Source organism: Apodemus sylvaticus, chromosome 12 (genome assembly GCF_947179515.1).
Source record: "Apodemus sylvaticus chromosome 12, mApoSyl1.1, whole genome shotgun sequence".
In the NCBI taxonomy this organism is placed as follows: domain Eukaryota; kingdom Metazoa; phylum Chordata; class Mammalia; order Rodentia; family Muridae; genus Apodemus; species Apodemus sylvaticus.
This window is the reverse complement of record NC_067483.1, coordinates 47,615,082-47,633,601: the sequence shown is the minus strand read 5'-3', so window position 1 is coordinate 47,633,601 and position 18,520 is coordinate 47,615,082. Positions and strand designations below refer to the sequence as shown.

Genomic DNA, 18,520 nt, shown 5'->3' with positions numbered 1-18,520 from the left:
TGAGTATTTCATATCAAAGACATTTAGAGAATGCTTAAGGTTTTAAAGTGACCTTGTGGTTGGTCCATATAAATATCCTCCTTTCAACTTTAAATCATTTTCCTAGTGAATTTTACTACAGAGCTAAATGAAAGATATTAAAGCTAACAGTAATAGAAGTCATTACTGTTCATCTGATATATATATATATACAGGTAATATTCCAATTCTCACATTCAAATAAGCTGTAAAGATATGTATTGTTTTCTCTATGGTAGGCATTTTTTAGGAGAACAAAAAATTTTCTCTTAAGTACACTTTTCTTAGCATAAAATGTGCATTTGATGTAAAGTTACTGAAAAAGTTCAGGTGCTTAATATTCCTGTGTGTTTTAGTTTCTTCTGTAAAATTAATCATGCTATGGATATCTCAGATTCTAAAATAAATACAATAATATGTAAAGTCAGACATGACACTAAATATTTATTCTGAAGCAAACTATAATGCCTAGACAAAAGTCAGCCATGTAAGTTAGTGATTAATCTCTATATAGAGATAAGCATTAATTCTTAATGGGCTCAATTTTAGAAACTAATTTTAAACAATAAAATAGCACATTTAATTATAAAAAGAAAATCAGTCTTCTGTGTTCTTGTGATGTACTTAATATAGGTGGAATTTAAAATTTTTATATAGTCTTAATAATGTTTTAAAATTGACTGCTAATAGCTGTGGTTATTCTTAAACAACTAAATATCCAATTTTAACTTCTGTATTTTATAAACATTTTGAGAATCTCCTCCAATGAAATTTAAATATTAACCAGGAAAATGTCAACAAATATCACATTAAGGTTCAAAATGATCTGTAATTCTAAGAGAATAGACTTTATTTTTAAATAGAAGTAATATGAGAAATTGAATACATTCCAGTCAGGCTCTTAGGACTATCTGCAACATTATAATGATTTTAAGCAAGATCCCTGTAAGATATATAATGTCTCTTATTTTCTTTTCATCAGAGTTGAGTTTCCTCCCGAGAATCTTGAACAGTGGCATTGCAGATGCTGTTTTTTCTACTGGGTTCACTGTTTGGAAGGTAGGACAATGGATCTGGTCGGATCAAATATCTACGAAAGGAAAACAAAGCAAGAAGCTGTATTAGTAAACCAAAGCAACCTTAATTCATAGTGTTACTACATGTTCTATCTATAAGTTACATAAAATAATATTGTGTGGGGCAAGTGAAACCCTGCCATCAAACAGAAGAACTAGTATAGTGAAGCAGATTAAAAAAAAAAAAACTAGAAAAATCTCATAACTGCGAACAGTAGGCATTTAAATCACCTCCCAACCAGGTTACAGTCCTGGAGCACGTGACTACAACAATTTGCAACATAGCATAAAATTCAGAATTCTCCATTCTAATAAGGCATCTAGATAGATTCCAAGTGTCTAGCTAATGAGCTTCCCTTCCTGGGCATCCCTTCCTGAGCATTCCTTCCTGGACAAGGGTGTCCACTGAATAAGTCCTGTGCACCCTCATAGACTATGAAAAACAGTCGGGACAAGCAAAAGCTATCTCTTTCATCAAGGACTACCACAGGGGTGATGACTTTGCAGTACAGAACTGCACCTAAGTATTCTGCAGAAGATCCCTCCACACTCTTGGCCCTTACCCTGACATTTATTACCTAGAGAAACATGGGTTGTACTTCCTCTCTCCTGAGCAGTGTGTCAGAGTCCCAAGAGCCCTGCACCCCATCAGAGAGGCGGTGACCCATACCCCAGTGTTAAGGTGAAATGCAGGCCTACATTATTGTATAAGTAATTGAAAGACTCACTGTAATTAACCTGCAATGATTAGATGATGGATGCTAATGAATCACCCTTTCCAATTATGATGCTTCAATTGGTCAAAACTCCATAATTTATTTATCCTTTCTGCTTGCTACCGTAAACTCGCTACTTTCTATCATGATCATCAGTAAATAGGTGGTTATTTTTATTACTCATACAATTAAGAGATTGTTGAAGGTGATTTGACAATCTCTTTATTTTACATATTTAACTATGGTTACAGAAAACACTATACCAAAACAAAATTTGAGGTACTCGGATAATTGTTCATCTAATATTTAAGAAAATAATATTGAAGTATAAAAGTTCATTTATATTTCTTTATTATTCTTTATGTTTGTTGACTTGTTGATGCTGTTTGGTCTCATTATATAGTCATAACTGTTGTTATGCTTTCTTGGTAGGCCAGTGTGGCTTCAAAATTATGGTGATGTTCCTGTCTCTTTCTGCAAGTGCTGGGGTTACGTGTAAGAGCTACCGCTACCAAGAAATTCTTTGAAAATCATTCTCAATAATTTCTATGAATAAATAAGTAAATGTTCATTTGACAAACTCAAATGTTCAATTAATATTTGGATGTATTTGAGGAAAGGGATCTTCATCCTGTGGAATCATGTGCAGCATTATTACATATCAGAAGTTCATAGTATAAGAATAAATTAATAAATAAAAGTTAGCAAGCAAATAAATATATAATGAATGGAGCAAATATAAAGAAGAAAGGGGAATTCTAAGTAGCTCCGAAGCAGAAGAGAACAGGATAATACCTTATTAAAGGATTTGGGTTAGAATTTGTTTTTTCAAATAGGCATGAGAGAACAGAAACACACCAAACTTAATTAAATAGACAATGGCAGGCACTGAGCAAGAGCTGTTCTTTGGTTTATTTAAAAAGGCAGCTGGTTAGACCAGGGAGTAGTGGTAGTTGAAATTAGAATGAAAGGCAGCAAAGAGAAAATGAAAGCTTTTTAATAATGGCTTTCAAGAACAGCCATTCCAGGTAAGAATGCAACCAGAATTCCATACTACTATAATAATTTCCAAAGGAAGTACAAAAAGAAATCAAGAATGAATTCAGGAATGAATACCTAACAATGATTGTACTTTCCTTCTTCTAACTCAGAGGGAAAATGATTCATGTAATACAACCCTTCACAAGTATGATGAATTGGACAACTGAAAGCAGCTCCATCCAGTTTCCTCAATCAAATAAAATGGAAATTACTGTCCTTGTATCTATTAATGGGATTTCACTATCTACGCACAATGCTTCCTAATTACTTGAAATTTCAATAGCATTGTAAATCGATGAAGAAAACTAATAGTACACATTAAGTCTTTTAATGACATTTCATCTACTGATTTATTGTTTCAGAATCAAATTAATGTTGCTCCCTGATTTGGAATGAATTTCTAGAAGTAAAGTTTTAGAAAAATAACACAAAAAGTAAAGTATAATTCATTATCCACTAACTCTATTGATGTTGTGACAAACTCTGCTCTCTATATCAGGGTAAACCAGTTTTGCAAAGCAGATTCCTTTGGTTCTCTTTTGATCTGCTGTTAGTCATGGTAGGTTTGATAATGTGCCGTAGTTTGAATTCAGCTAAGCCTTCTGTCATTGCCACAATTACAGTCACTACAATAATATGAGGACCATATTTTCCTGGCACTTAAATTGATATTTTTTATTAATTTTGAATTCAAAGAACAGGGAACTCCTCACAAACATGCCTGGTTTGCTGTATTTCCAGTAGCTAAATATCCTAGTTTTCAGCTGTTTCATAGCTCATTTGAAGAAAGAAACATACCTATGTGGTGGAAAAACATGGTCATAGAGCCAAGAGATTAGCAATATCAATTTTGAATATACTGTCAAAATTAATCATACGTGATTGTTGTGGTAGGCTTGGCATACAGACAGAATGAGCATAACTAAGGAAACCAACAGGAAAATCAGTTGTTATTATTATTTAGGAAAGGAGTATTAAAGTTAAGATTTGAGGTAATTTGGAGATTTCCTAAAAATTGTTCTTTTAAATGAATTTAAGGAAAGCGGATGTACAAATATGGATGGGAAATAAAAGAGTTGCTAAATTTTATTGTAGTAATATGCAAAAGGAAGTCTTAAAGATAAAGCCAGTTACAATATAAAGTTTTTCCACAATGTTTTGTCCTTTATAAATTTAACACCATCAAAATGTAATTTTTGACAGGCCAATAAGGATTCTACTAGCATAAACTCAAGTTCACCGTATTATAAAATTTTTATTATATTAGAAACTTTGTATCTGATTATGTTAGGTATACTTCAGGAATTATTTCCAAGTTTGAGGTAGAGACAATGGTATTCTTTTTAATATATTTTTCTAGTAACTTCATATTTTTGGAAAATGTCTCTAAAATTGAATACTACCTACCATTTGACATCCATTTTATTTTTCTCTCCATGCACATCTCTGTGTTGAATAAGGTAATGGTTAAAGCTTTAGCATTACATATACTAAAGGTTTTATTCATTTCAGTGACAGCCCAGCTAATAATGTAATATTGAGCAAAATCTGAAAAACTGGAAACATTATAATGCTTGCATCTTACTGTGCAAACCTGACTGGTAACCACTATCTATGAGCTTCTAAGCAGATCCAGAACAGTATTGATCATGGACTAAGGAGCAGGCTTTTGTAAGTATTTCTTTCCTATGCTTGCATTACCAAATGTAAAAGTCTTATATATTGATACATTTTTGCTCTTCTTGGGTGTGAAAATCCATCTCTTATAATATATCATACTTGAACTCTTGACCTTATCACCTAAGTCCCTTCTCAGAGTTTCCACTGTTATATTGTTCAACTGTTGCCTGAATTACTTCATGTATTTCTTATGCTGAATATTTTCTTCCATCAATTTTCCACTTCTAGAATGTCCTCCAGTGTCCAACAAAACAAAATTTGTTTAAATTTCAGGGTTAGTTGATATCTCCTACTTTTCATATCTACTCCATCTTGAAGTAACGTCTTTTTTGTTGAAATTAGTGAATCACAACCCAACTTAACCAAAGGTAAATTTATTATAATATGAAAGACATTATATATTATTTTCAATTTCTTTTGATTACCCTATAGTTTTGTTAATTAGGTGTAAGCACTTAGAAGTAAAAGAAACTGTCATACTCATTTCTATATCCCATTTTCATGGTAGTATCATTACTATCATACAAGCACAATCCATCCTTTGAGTGCAGTGATTCTCAGCCTGTAGGTTGTGACACTTCAGAGTCATGTGTCAGCTATCCTGAATATAAGGTATTCTCATTACCATTCATAACACTAGCAAAGTACATATATAATATAGCAGCAAAATAATTTTATTATTGGGATCATAACAACATGGACTTTATTAAAGGGTCACAGTACCTCTCTTCCAGTCTGCACTTCTACCAGTGCACATTAGCATATCCTCGTTCCCCATCCCACAGTCTGCAGGTCTCCCAGGAGATCTGTTATAATCAGGGACCCTGGTGAGACCTCTGCCCAAATAACTGTCCCACTGGGATCCTCATGTAGTCTAGCAGATGAGGGACCACTCCTCTCTACATGAACCCCATCTCCTTTCAGGTGTGCATGTTCTCAGGAGGCAGATCTGTGTGTCTGATCCTCTATTCAGTCCCACAGCCTGCCCATCTCCCAGATGATCTTCCCTAACCAGAGACATGGGAGCCCCCAGACCCCAACTAGAGACAGTACTGCCTACCTTCCAGGAGCCCTGCACTAACATAAACCACAGAGCTCTACCTGTCTTTGAGAAGGCTGGCTCCAGAAATGATGGAGGTAAGCTCAAGAACATAAACAACAGAAGCTAATGTATTTTGGCAACATCAGAACCCAGTTCTCCCACAACAACAAAAGGATGGTGCTGACCTAAATTCCTATCTCATGAAGATAATAGAGGCCTTTCAGGATTATAGAAATAACTCATTTAAAGAAATACAGAAAAACCCAGGTATAAAATAAAAGCCCTCAAAGAGGAAACAAATAAATCCTTTAAAGAATAATAGAAAAAGACAATCAAACAGGTAAATGATTAAACAACATAGTCTAAGACCAAAAATTGGATGTAGAAACAATAACAAAATCACAAATATAGGCAACACTGGAGATGAAAAATGAAGGAAAGAGATCAGGAGCTACAGATGCAACAGAATACAAGAGAGAGAAGAGAGAATCTTAGGCATAGATGATGCCATAGAAGATATTGACACAATGGTCAAAGAAAATGCAAAGCATTAAAAGCTCCTAACACTAAGCATCCAGGAAATTCAGGACACAATGAAATGATGAAATATAAGAATAAATAGAAAAGAATGAAGATTCTCAATTAAAAGAGCCAGAAAATACCTTCAATTTCCCTGAAGCAAGAGATGGTCAAAAATGTACAAGAAGTCTAGAGAATGCGAATTAGATTGGACCAAGGAAGAAAATCTTACCAACACTTAATAATTAAAACACTAAATGCACAGAACAAAGGAAGACTATTAAAAGCAGTAAGGGAAAATGGCCAAGTAGCATATAAAAGTAGACCTATCAGAATTTTACTAGACTCTCAAAGCCAGAAGATCCCAGACAGAGGTCATGCAGACCCTAAGAGACCCGAAATGCCAGCCAAGGCTACTATACCCAGCAAAACTCTGAATCACCATAGATGGAGAAAACAAGATATTCCATGACAAAACTAAATTCAAATAGTATCTATCCAGCTCTACAGAGGATTCTAGAAGAAAACTCCAAGACAAGGAGGGTATCTATTCCCCAAAAAACACAAAAAATTAATCATCTCAAAACAAGTCCAAAGAGAATCACACATACACACACACACACACACACACACACACACACACACACACACACACACACTACCACCTCCAACAACAAAAGTGACATGAGCTAACAGTCACTGGTCTTTTATATCTCTCAATTTCAATGGACTCAATTCCTCAATAGACACAGGCTAACATACTGGATACACAATCAGGATCCCCCATTTCGCTACATTAAAGGAACACACCTCTGAGATAAAGACAGACATGACCTCAGAGTAAAAGGCTGCAAAAAAAAGTTCTCCAAGCAAATGGTTCCAAGAAACAGGCTAATTCTAATATACAATAAAATAAAGTTTAAACTAAAAGTTATCAAAGGATGAAAAAGGATACTTCATACTCATTAAAGGACAAGTCCAAGGTGAAGTGTCAGTTCTGAATATCTATGCTCCAAATGCAAGGGCACCCACTTTTGTGAAAGAAACTTTACTAAAACTCACAACACACACATTGAACCTCCAACAATAATAATGGAAGACTCAATAACTGACTCTCACCAATGGGAAGGTCATTGAAACAGAAACTAAACAGACACAAAGTAAAATTAATAGAAATTATGAGCCAAATGTATTTAACAGATAGATAAATAACATTTCATGCTATAAAAAGAATATACCTTCTTCTCAGCACCTCATGATATCTTCTCCAAAACCGAACACATAATCATTCACAAAGCAAGCCTCAACAAATACAAGAAGATTGAAATAATCTCAGCTATCCAATCAGATCACCATGGACAAAGGCTAGATATGAATAATTACAAAAAAAAGAAAGAGAAAGAAAGAAAGGAAGGAAGGAAGGAAGGAAGAAAGAAAGAAAGAAAGAAAAAGAAAGAAAGAAAGAAACTAACATACTCAAGGAAGCCAAACAACTCTCTATTCAATGATAATTTGGTCCGAAAAAAAATAAGAAAGATGGGCTTCAGTACTGAGGCCTCTGGCGGTAGCCCTCAGACCTCTCCACTTCCGGATCCAGATCAGCCTGGGCGGCAACACCACATCTCCAGGTCCTGCAAGAGGCAAGATGGGCTTCGGGGCAGCCAGCGGAGAGAAGTCGGTGTGCCCCAGTGAATCCAGCGGGCCCCAGCGGGAGCCTTCAGGTGTCTGCTTCAGGGTCTGAACAGCCTGGGCAACAGCACCCTGTCTCCAGGCAGTGCAGGAGGTAAGCTGTGCACCAGAGGCCACTTGGGAAGGGGCAGCTTGCACTGGTGAGTCCAGCACTGACAAGACCAACTAACACCAGTGAGAACTAGATGGCAAAAGGCAAACACAGGAACGTCAATAACAGAAATCAAGGCAATATGGCAACATCTGAACCCAATTCTCCTTTACCATCATGTCCTGGATACCCCATCACACCAGTAAAACAAGATTTGGATTTAAAATCACTGGTCATGATGCTGGTACAGGAACACATGAAGGACATACTTAAAGAAATTCAGGAGAAAATGGATCAAAAGTTAGAAGCCCTTGCAAGGAAAACACAAAAATCATTGAAAGAAATCCAGGAGAATACAAAAGCCAATAATGAGGAAATGCAAAAAACACTTAAAGAAATACAGGAGAACTTTGGTCGACAGGCTGAGGTCATGAACGAGGAAACACAACAATCTCTTAAAGAAATACAGGAAAGCACAAACAAGCAAGTGAAGGAGCTAAGCAAAACCATCTAGGATCTAAAATCAGAAGTAGAAACAACTAAGAAAACTCAAAGGGAGACAACTTTGGAGATAGAAAGCCTTGGGAAGAAATCAGTGGACATAGATGCAAATATCAACAACAGAATACAAGAGATAGAAGAAAGAATCTCAGATGCTGAAGATACCATAGAAACCATGGACTCAACAGTTAAAGAAAATGCAAAAAGCAAAAAGCGTGTAACCCAAAATATCCAGGAAATCCAGGAAACAATGAGAAGACCAAACCTAAGGATTATAGGCATAGATGAGAGTGAAGATTTACAACTTAAAGGGCCAGCAAATATCTTCAATAAAATTATGGAAGAAAACTTCCCTAACCTAAAGAGAGAGATGCCCATGAATATACAAGAAGCCTACAGAACTCCAAACAGTCTGGACCAGAATAGAAATACTTCCCGTCACATAATAATCAAAACACCAAATGTACTAAACAAAGAAAGAATATTAAAGGCAGTAAGAGAAAAAGGCCAAGTAACATATAAAGGAAGACCTATCAGAATCACAGCAGACTTTTCACCTGAGACTATGAAGGCTAGAAGATCCTGGGCAGATCTCATGCAGACTCTAAGAGAACACAAATGCCAGCCAAAACTACTATATCCAGCAAAACTCTCAATCACCGTAGATGGAGAAACTAAGATATTCCATGACAAAACCAAGTTTACCCAATATCTATCCACAAACCCAGCCCTACAAAGGATAATAGGAGGAAAACACCAATACAAGGAGGGAAACTTCACCCTGGAAAAAGCAAGATAGTAACATTTCATCAAACCAAAAAGAAGTTAACCAATCAAATTTAAAAACTAACGTCAAAAATGACAGGAAATAACAATCACTATTCCTTAATATCTCTTAACATCAATGGACTCAATGCCCCAATAAAAAGACATAGACTAACTGACTGGATACATAAACAGGACACTACATTTTGCTGCTTACAGGAAACACACCTAAGGGTCAAAGACAAACACTACCTTAGAGTAAAAGGCTGGAAAACAATTTTATAAGCAAATGGTCTCAGGAAACAAGCTGGAGTAGCCATTTTAATATCAGATAAAATTGACTTTCAACCCAAAGTCATCAAAAGAGACTCTGAGGGACACTTCTTGCTAGTCAAAGGAAAAATACAACAAGAAGAACTCTCAATCCTGAACATCTATGTTCCAAATGCAAGGGTACCCTCTTTCATAAAAGAAACTTTATTAAAACTCAAAGCACACATTGCACCTAACACAATAATTGTGGGTGACTTCAACACTGCACTTTCCTCAATGGACCGAGCAGGAAAACAGAAACTAAACAGGGACACAATGAAACTAATTGAAGCTTTGGACCAATTAGATTTAACAGATATATAGAGAACACTCTATCCTAAAGCAAAAGAATATACCTTTATCTCAGCACCTCATGGTACCTTCTCCAAAATCGACCATATAATTGGTCACAAGACAGACCTCAACAAATATAAGAAGATCAAACTAATCCCATGCCTCCTATCAAATCACTATGGAGTAAAAGTGGTCTTCAATAGCAACAAAAACAACAGAACACCCACATACACGTGGAAACTGAACAATATTCTACTCAATGATACCTTGGTCAAGGAAGAAATAAAGAAAAAAATTAAAGACTTTTTAGAACACAATGAAAATGAAGACACAATATACCCAAATCTATGGGACACAATGAAAGCACTGCTAAGAGGAAAACTCATAGCCCTGAGTGCCTCCAAAAAGAAAATGGGGAGAGCATACATTACCAGCTTAATGACACACCTGAAAGCCCTGGAACAAAAAGAAGCTATTTCACCCAGGAGGAGTAGAAGGCAGGAAATCATCAAACTCAGGGCTGAAATCAATGAAGTAGAAACAAAGAGAACCATACAAAGAATCAACAAAACCAGGAGCTGGTTCTTTGAGAAAATCAACAAGATAGATAAACCCTTAGCCAGACTGACCAAAGGGCACAGAGAAAGTATCCAAATTAACAAACTTAGAAATGAAAAGGGAGATATAACAACGGAAAGTGAGGAAATCCAAAAAAATCATCAGATCCTACTACAAGAGCCTGTACTCAACACAACTGGAGAATCTGGAGGAAATGGTCAATTTCCTTGACAGATACCAAATACCAAAATTAAATCAGGACCAAATAGATCATCTAAACAGTCCCATAATGCCTAAAGAAATAGAAGGAGTCATAGAAAGCCTTCCAACCAAAAAAAGCACAGGATCAGATGGTTTCAGTGCAGAATTCTATCAGACCTTCAAAGAAGAGTTAACACCAATACTCTTCAAATTATTCCACACAATAGAAACAGAAGGAACACTACCCAATTCCTTCTTTGAAGCCACAATTACGCTGATACCAAAACCACACAAAGATCCAACAAAGAAAGAGAACTTCAGACCAATTTCCCTTATGAACATCGATGCAAAAATACTCAATAAAATTCTTGCCAACCGAATCCAAGAACACATCAAAACGATCATCCACCATGATCTTTATCCCGGGTATGCAGGGTTGGTTCAATATACGGAAATCCATCAATGCAATCCACTACATAAACAAACTCAAAGAAAAAAACCACATGGTCATTTCATTGGATGCTGAAAAAGCATTTGACAAAATTCAGCATCCTTTCATGCTTAAAGTCTTGGAAAGAACAGGAATTCAAGGCCCATACCTAAACCTAGTAAAAGCAATATACAGCAAACCGGTGGCCAGCATCAAACTAAATGGAAAGAAACTTGAAGCAATCCCACTAAAATCAGGGACTAGACAAGGCTGCCCCCTTTCTCCTTATCTTTTCAATATTGTACTTGAGGTACTAGCTCGGGCAATTAGACAACATAAGGAGGTCAAAGGGATACAAATTGGAAAGGAAGAAGTCAAACTATCATTATTTGCAGATGACATGATAGTCTACCTAAGTGACCCAAAAAACTCCACTAGAGAACTCCTACAGCTGATAAACAACTTCAGCAAAGTGGCAGGTTATTAAATCAACTCAAGCAAATCAGTGGCCTTCCTATACTCAAAGGATAAGCAGGCTGAGAAAGAAATTAGGGAAATGACCCCCTTCACAATAGCCACAAACAGTATAAAGTATCTTGGGGTGACTCTTACCAAACATGTGAAAGATCTGTATGACAAGTACTTCAAGACTCTGAAGAAGGAAATGGAAGAAGACCTCAAAAAATGGGAAAACCTCCCATGCTCATGGATCGGTAGAATCAATGTAGTTAAAATGGCCATTTTGCCAAAAGCAATATACAGATTCTATGCAATACCCATCAAAATCCCAACTCAATTCTTCACAGAGTTAGAAAGAGCAATTATCAAATTCATCTGGAACAACAAAAAACCCAGGATAGCTAAAACTATTCTCAGCAACAAAAGAAAATCTGGGGGAATCAGTATCCCTAACCTCAAGCAATACTACAGAGCAATAGTGTTAAAATCTGCAGGGTACTGGTACAGTGACAGGCAGGAGGATCAATGGAACAGGATTGAAGATCCAGAAATGAACCCACACACCTATGGCCACTTGATCCTCAACAAAGAGGCTGAAAACATCCAATGGAAAAAAGATAGTCTTTTCAACAAATGGTGCTGGTTCAACTGGAGGTCAGCATGCAGAAGAATGAGAATTGATCCATCCTTGTCTCCTTGTACTAAGCTCAAATCCAAATGGATCGAGGACCTCCACATAAAGCCAGACACTCTGAAGCTAATAGAAAAAAAACTGGGGAAGACATCGGTACAGGGAGAAAGTTTCTGAACAGAACACCAATAGCATATGCTCTAAGATCAAGAATTGACAAATGGGACCTCATAAAATTACAAAGTTTCTGTAAGGCAAAGGACACCATCAAGAGGACAAATCGGCAACCAACAAATTGGGAAAAGATCTTCACCAATCCTACATCAGACAGAGGGCTAATATCCAATATATATAAAGAACTCAAGAAGTTAGACTCCAGAAAACCAAACAACCCTATTAAAAAATGGGGTACAAAGTTAAACAAAGAATTCTCACCTGAAGAACTTCGGATGGCAGAGAAGCATCTTAAAAAATGCTCAACTTCATTAGTCATTAGGGAATTGCAAATCAAAATAACCATGAGATTTCACCTTACACCAGTCAGAATGGCTAAGATTAAAAATTCAGGAGACAGCAGGTGTTGGAGAGGGTGTGGAGAAAGAGGAACACTCCTCCACTGCTGCTGGGGTTGCAAATTGATACAACCACTCTGGAAATCAGTCTGGCGGTTCCTCCGAAAATTGGGCACCTCACTTCCAGAAGATCCTGCTAAACCACTCCTGGGCATATACCCAGAGGATTCCACACCATGTAATAAGGATATATGCTCTACTATGTTCATAGCAGCCCTATTTATAATTGCCAGATGCTGGAAAGAACCCAGGTATCCCTCAACAGAAGAGTGGATGCAAAAAAATGTGTTATATCTACACAATGGAGTACTATTCAGCCATTAGAAACAATGAATTCATGAAATTCTTAGGCAAACGGATGGAGCTAGAGAACATCATACTAAGTGAGGTAACCCTGACTCAAAAGGTGAATTATGGTATGCACTCACTAATAAGTCGATATTAACCTAGAAAACTGGAATACCCAAAACATAATCTACACATCAAATGAGGTACAAGAAGAAAGGAAGAGTGGCCCCTTGTTCTGGAAAGACTCAGTGAAGCAGTATTTGGCAAAATCAGAACGGGGAAGTGGGAAGGAGTGGGTGGGAGGACAGGGGGAGAGAAGGTGGCTTAGGGGACTCTCGGGGAGTGGGCGCTAGAAAAGGGGAAATCATTTCAAATGTAAATAAAAAATATATCTAATAAAAAAAATAAAATGGCTCAACATAAAAAAATGTAGATTATAAAAAATGAAAAAAAAAAAGAAATAAATATATTAAAGACTTTCCAGAATTCAATGAAAACGAAGACACAGCATACCCAAACATTTGCATATAATGAAAGCAGTGCTAAGAGGAAAATTCATAGCAGTAAGTGCACTGGTAAAGAAATTAGTGATATCCAACACTAGCAACTTACCAGCACCTAAATGCTCTTGAACAAAATGAAACAAAAACACACAACAGGAGTAGACTGCAAGAAATAATCAAACTTGGGATAGAAATCAACCATTTTGAAACAAAGAGAATCACCAAACCAAAAGCTGATTCTTTGAGAAAATCAATGAGATAGATAAATCCTTAGCCAAATTAATTTTAAAATTAGAAATGAAATGGAAGTCACTAGAACAGACACTGAGGAAATTTAAAAAAAAAATCAGATTCTACTACAAAAGCCTGTACTCAAGAAAATTGGAAAATCTAGATGAAGTGGATGATTTTCTAGACAGATGCCACACACAAAAGTGAAATCAAGAGCAGGTAACCTATCTAAACAGTCTCATAACCCTAAGGAAATAGAAATAGTCATTAAAAACTACTTAACTAAAAACAAACCCCTGGTCAGATGTTTTGTAGTGAAGAATTCTACCACATCATCAAAGAAGAGCTAATACCAAACTGTTTCAGAAAATAGAAACAGAGGGACTACCTAATTAATTCTATGAAGTCACTGATATTCTGATATCTAAATCACACAAAGACCGAAGAAAGAAAGGAACTTCAGACCAAATTTGCTTATGAATATCGATGCAAAAATATTCCATAAAATTCTAGCAAACAGAATCCAAAAAAAAATTAAAGCCATCAATCACTACCATGAAGTAGACTTTTTCCTCAGGTTGTAGGGAGGGTTCAATATATGAACGTCCCTCAACATAATCCAATATGTAAGCAAACTTAAGGAAAAAAATCACATGATCATCTCATTAGATGCTGAAAAAGCCCTTGACAAAATCCAATACCACCTTATGTTAAAAAGTATTGTAGAGAACAGGAATTCAAGGCCCATATGTAAACATAATAAAAGCAATATACAGCAAACAACAGCAAATATCAAATTAAATGGAGAGAAACTTGAAGCAATACCACTAAAATCAAGGACAAGATAAGGATGTCCATTCTTCCCATAGCTATTCAATATAGTACTTGAAGTTCTAGCCAGATCAATTATCTACCAAAGGAGATCAAATTGGCAAGGAAGTCAAGGTATCACTATTTACAAATGATATGCTAGATTCTCCCCCCCCCAAAAAAAACCCCAAATAACCTTATTAAAAAATGGGGATATAGAGCTAAACAGAAAATTCTCATTTTTATAATTTAGTTTTATTGGATAATTTATGTATTTACATTTCAAATGTTATCCCCTTTTCTGGTTTCCCTTCCAGAAACCCCCTGTGCCATCCCCCTGTCCCCACTTCTGTTAGGGTGCTCTCCTCTCCCCCACCCACTCCCACCTCACTGCCCTGGCATTCCCCTACATGGAGGAATCGAGTAAACCGATAGTTGTCAACAAAAGTATCTCAAATGGCTGATAAGCTTTTTAAAAATGTTCAATATCCTTAGTCATCAGAGAAATGCAAATCCAAATGACATCAAGATTCCACCTTACACCAATCAGAATGGCTAAGATAAAAAATCTGTAGTGAAAGCACATGCAGGATAGAATGTGGAGACAGAGGAACACTACTCCATCGCTGGTGGCCACTCTGGAAATCAGTCTGGCAGTTCCCCAGAAAATTGGAAATAGTTTTACCTAAAGACCGAACTATACCACTCCTGGGAATATATCCAAAAAATGCTCCACCATACCACAAGGATTCATGCTCCATTGTGTTTATAGTAGTCTTATTTGTTAAAACCAGCAGCTGAAAAACAACCCTAATGTACTTCAACTGAAGAATAGATAGAGAAAATGTTGTTCTTTTACATAATGGAATACTATTCAGCTATTAAAAAGAGGAGATCATGAATTTTGCGAGCAAATGGATGGGTGTAGAAAATATTATCCCAAGTGAATGAAGTAAGCCACATCCAAAAAGACATTTATGGTATGTACACACTGATAAGTGGAAATTAGCCATAAAGTACAGAGTATCTATGATGCAATACACAGACCACAGAAAGCTTAATAAGAAGGAAGGCCCAAGTGAGGTTACCTGAATCTCACTTAGAAGGAGAACAAAATAATCAAGGGAGGCAGAAGGACTGAGCAAACTGGGTGCGAGAACAGAGGGAGGAGGCAAAAAGGAGATGCAGGATCTGGTATGCAGAGAGACAAGAGAGAAGCCTAGAGTGTCAGGAGAATATGCAGCAGTAGCGGTGAATGCGCTACATGGGATAAACTTCCATAAATTCCCAGATACCTGGAATCTGAGAGGCTACCAGGACTCAATGAGGATTACATTAGTAGAACTGCAAGATGGAACTGGAAGGGACAACTTCCATTAGATAGACATTGCCCCCAGGTAAGGCAGGGAACAGCACACCCATTTTAAAAATTTTAACCCAGAATTGTTCCTGTCTAATGGAAATGCAGACACAACAATAGAGATGAGGCTGAAAGAAAGGCCACCCAATGACTGACCCAACTTGGGACCCATCCTATATGCACACACCAAATTCTGATACTATTACTGAGGTCATATTGTATTTGCAGACAGGCGCCTGTAAGGGCTGTCCTCTGAGAGGCTCGACCATCAACTTACTGGGACAAATGCTGATACTTTTAGCCAGCTATTGGATTGAAGTCAGCTACTGATATGGAAGTGTTAGAGGAAAGACTGAAGGAGCTGAAAGAGATTGCAACCCTATTGGAAGAACCACAGTGTTTACAGAACTCTCAGAGTCTAAGACAAAAACCAATGAGCATACATGGGCTTCTTCATGGCCCCTGGCACATGAGTATTTCAGTGAGAGAGAATGCACTTAATCCTGTGGATACTTGATGCCCCAGGGAAGAGGGATGCTGGTGGGGGGTGAGGTGGGGGTAAGTGGCCAGGTTGGGGAGCATCCCTCAGAGGTGGTGCAAGGGAGGACAGAGTAAAGAACTTAAGGCAGGGGACCAGGAAAGGGGCAACTTTTAGGATGTTAACATATAAAATAATAATAATTAATAATAATAATAATAATAATAATAATGTCACAGCATTAGAAATATGCAAACCACTCTTTTGGTGAATGGTTCACTTAGAAGGAGAACAAAATAATCAGGGGAAACAGAGGGATTGAGCAAATTGGGTGAGAGAGCAGAGGGAGGAGGCACAATTTCTCTATCAAACCCTTTTTATTGTATTCTTTTGTATTTTATTTTTGCTTATGGAAATTTAAAAATCTCTAGAATGATATACTGTTGAATACTTCACTTTTCCTGTGAGGCATTCTCCACTTATAGTATAGATTTCTATGATTTTTGCAAGTGTACATTTGCCCAGAGACTAGAGAATATTCATTACTACTTCCTCAAACAAAAAAACCCATTTTTAACAGTTCTACATTTTAGAGCACTACATAGAGAAGCATAGAGATACATAGTTTCACAAAAATTGCCATTTTCTAAGCATACTCATCATGAAATCAAAGAAAAGACTATACTAGTGTATTAAACATACAGGAAATTAGTAGTTTATATACCCCTGACGCATTAGGTGAGATCAACTTACACAACATCATTCAGCTCAAGCCTGGTGTCTGGTGATGGATTAATCAGGATATAGGAAAGGGTGCTCTGATGATCATTCATTTCATCTAAAATATAATAAAAGGAGATGTGAAGTTTGTTTATGATCCACACAAAATTACTACAGTTACTGTACTTGTGTTCAGATTGTGTAGCTGTCAATGAGAACTTGCTGTAGTTTTTTGTTTGTTTGTTTTGTTTGTTGTTTTGTTTTGTTTTGTTTTAATGATTGTAGATTTGGTTTTCAAATTTCTGCTTTTGGAAAGATCTCTGATGTATCTACTTTTTGTTCCAGTAGATGATAAAAATAAAGTATCTAATTCTGTTCAGCGTAACCATAGTTACATTCTTTCCTGAAAGCCATTACAATTAAAAGGCATTTTTACTAAAAAAAATGGATATGGGATATTACTTGATTCATTTTCCAATATAATAATTAAATATAGCTAGAAGTAAACATCATCCCAGAGAATGTTGATACAGGAAATTTCCTGAAATACTAATCTAGGCAGACATATTTAGAAGGCAGTAGAGGTAATGTGAAAATATGCATAGTTTAAAATACGTGTTTTCATGTCAGAATTTGTTTTTCCTCTAAGAATGCAGAGAATTCTGTGTAAAAAATATTAACCATACATTTAAGGGTATTACTCTGATGAATAGCTTTCTTCAAAAACAAAACAAAACAAAAAAAAAACAAATAAAAATGGAGGTGCTATGCTTTAAGTATCCACTGAATCTTTAGCCCCACTTCAGAGACTCTTGTACTGGAAACCTGGTTGTCATAGTCCATGTTGGGAAGTGCTAAGACACAGTGTGGATACTGAAATTAATGTCCTCAGAGTAGCATACTACATCCAAAGTTACTTCAAGTCTTTTTAAAAGAGCAAGTATTCAATCTCTGCCCCATACAAGTTGGCTTCTTATCTGACCCATGGCCTATAGCCAAGTGGCCATCACAAAACTGGAAACTACTGAGTTCAAACTGTATTACATTGTCACATTCAATAATATGACTTAAATAAACATCTCTTTAAAAGTATCTAACCTCAAGAATCGAAGCAACAATAAGAAACTCACCAGCACAAAAGGCATAGGAATAATTATTTTAAAAATGTGAACAGCTTTGTAGCTTTTGATGTTCTACATTCCAAGAGTATTATGAGAGGATAAAGCCATATGCACACATACTTCCATGACTACTTTCCAAGGATTAAGCTTGTTGATGTACTTAACCACACCCAAAAAACCCAGCCAAAGTATAAGTATATTTCTAGTTACTGCAATTGTAAATAAGCGTATTTCTTGAAGAAAGTATTAAGTTAGTAGGTTGGAAGAAATGTCTAAAGTTATTTTTTTACCAAGAGAAGAAGTTCCTCAATATTTAAATACGTCATTAAAGTTCATGCTAGGCCAACATAGCTGAACCTAGTAAGCAATTTGCTGTACTAAAATGCTATTCCCACAAAATAATGTAATTTATTA

General features: G+C 36.3%; 1 protein-coding gene across 1 annotated transcript in view; it reads right to left on the bottom strand.

The window, feature by feature from the left end:
- Positions 1–904: 904 nt before the first annotated feature.
- The window catches only part of LOC127697262 (potassium channel subfamily T member 2-like), a 49,908-nt gene continuing 32,292 nt past the window's right edge, over positions 905–18,520 (bottom strand). The window contains exons 4-5 of the mRNA XM_052200280.1: positions 17,019–17,103; positions 905–1,108 (exon numbers count right to left, since the gene is read on the bottom strand). Coding sequence (XP_052056240.1) covers positions 997–1,108; positions 17,019–17,103 — 197 coding nt within the window. The 3' untranslated portion in view covers positions 905–996. The remainder of the gene's footprint in view (positions 1,109–17,018; positions 17,104–18,520) is intronic.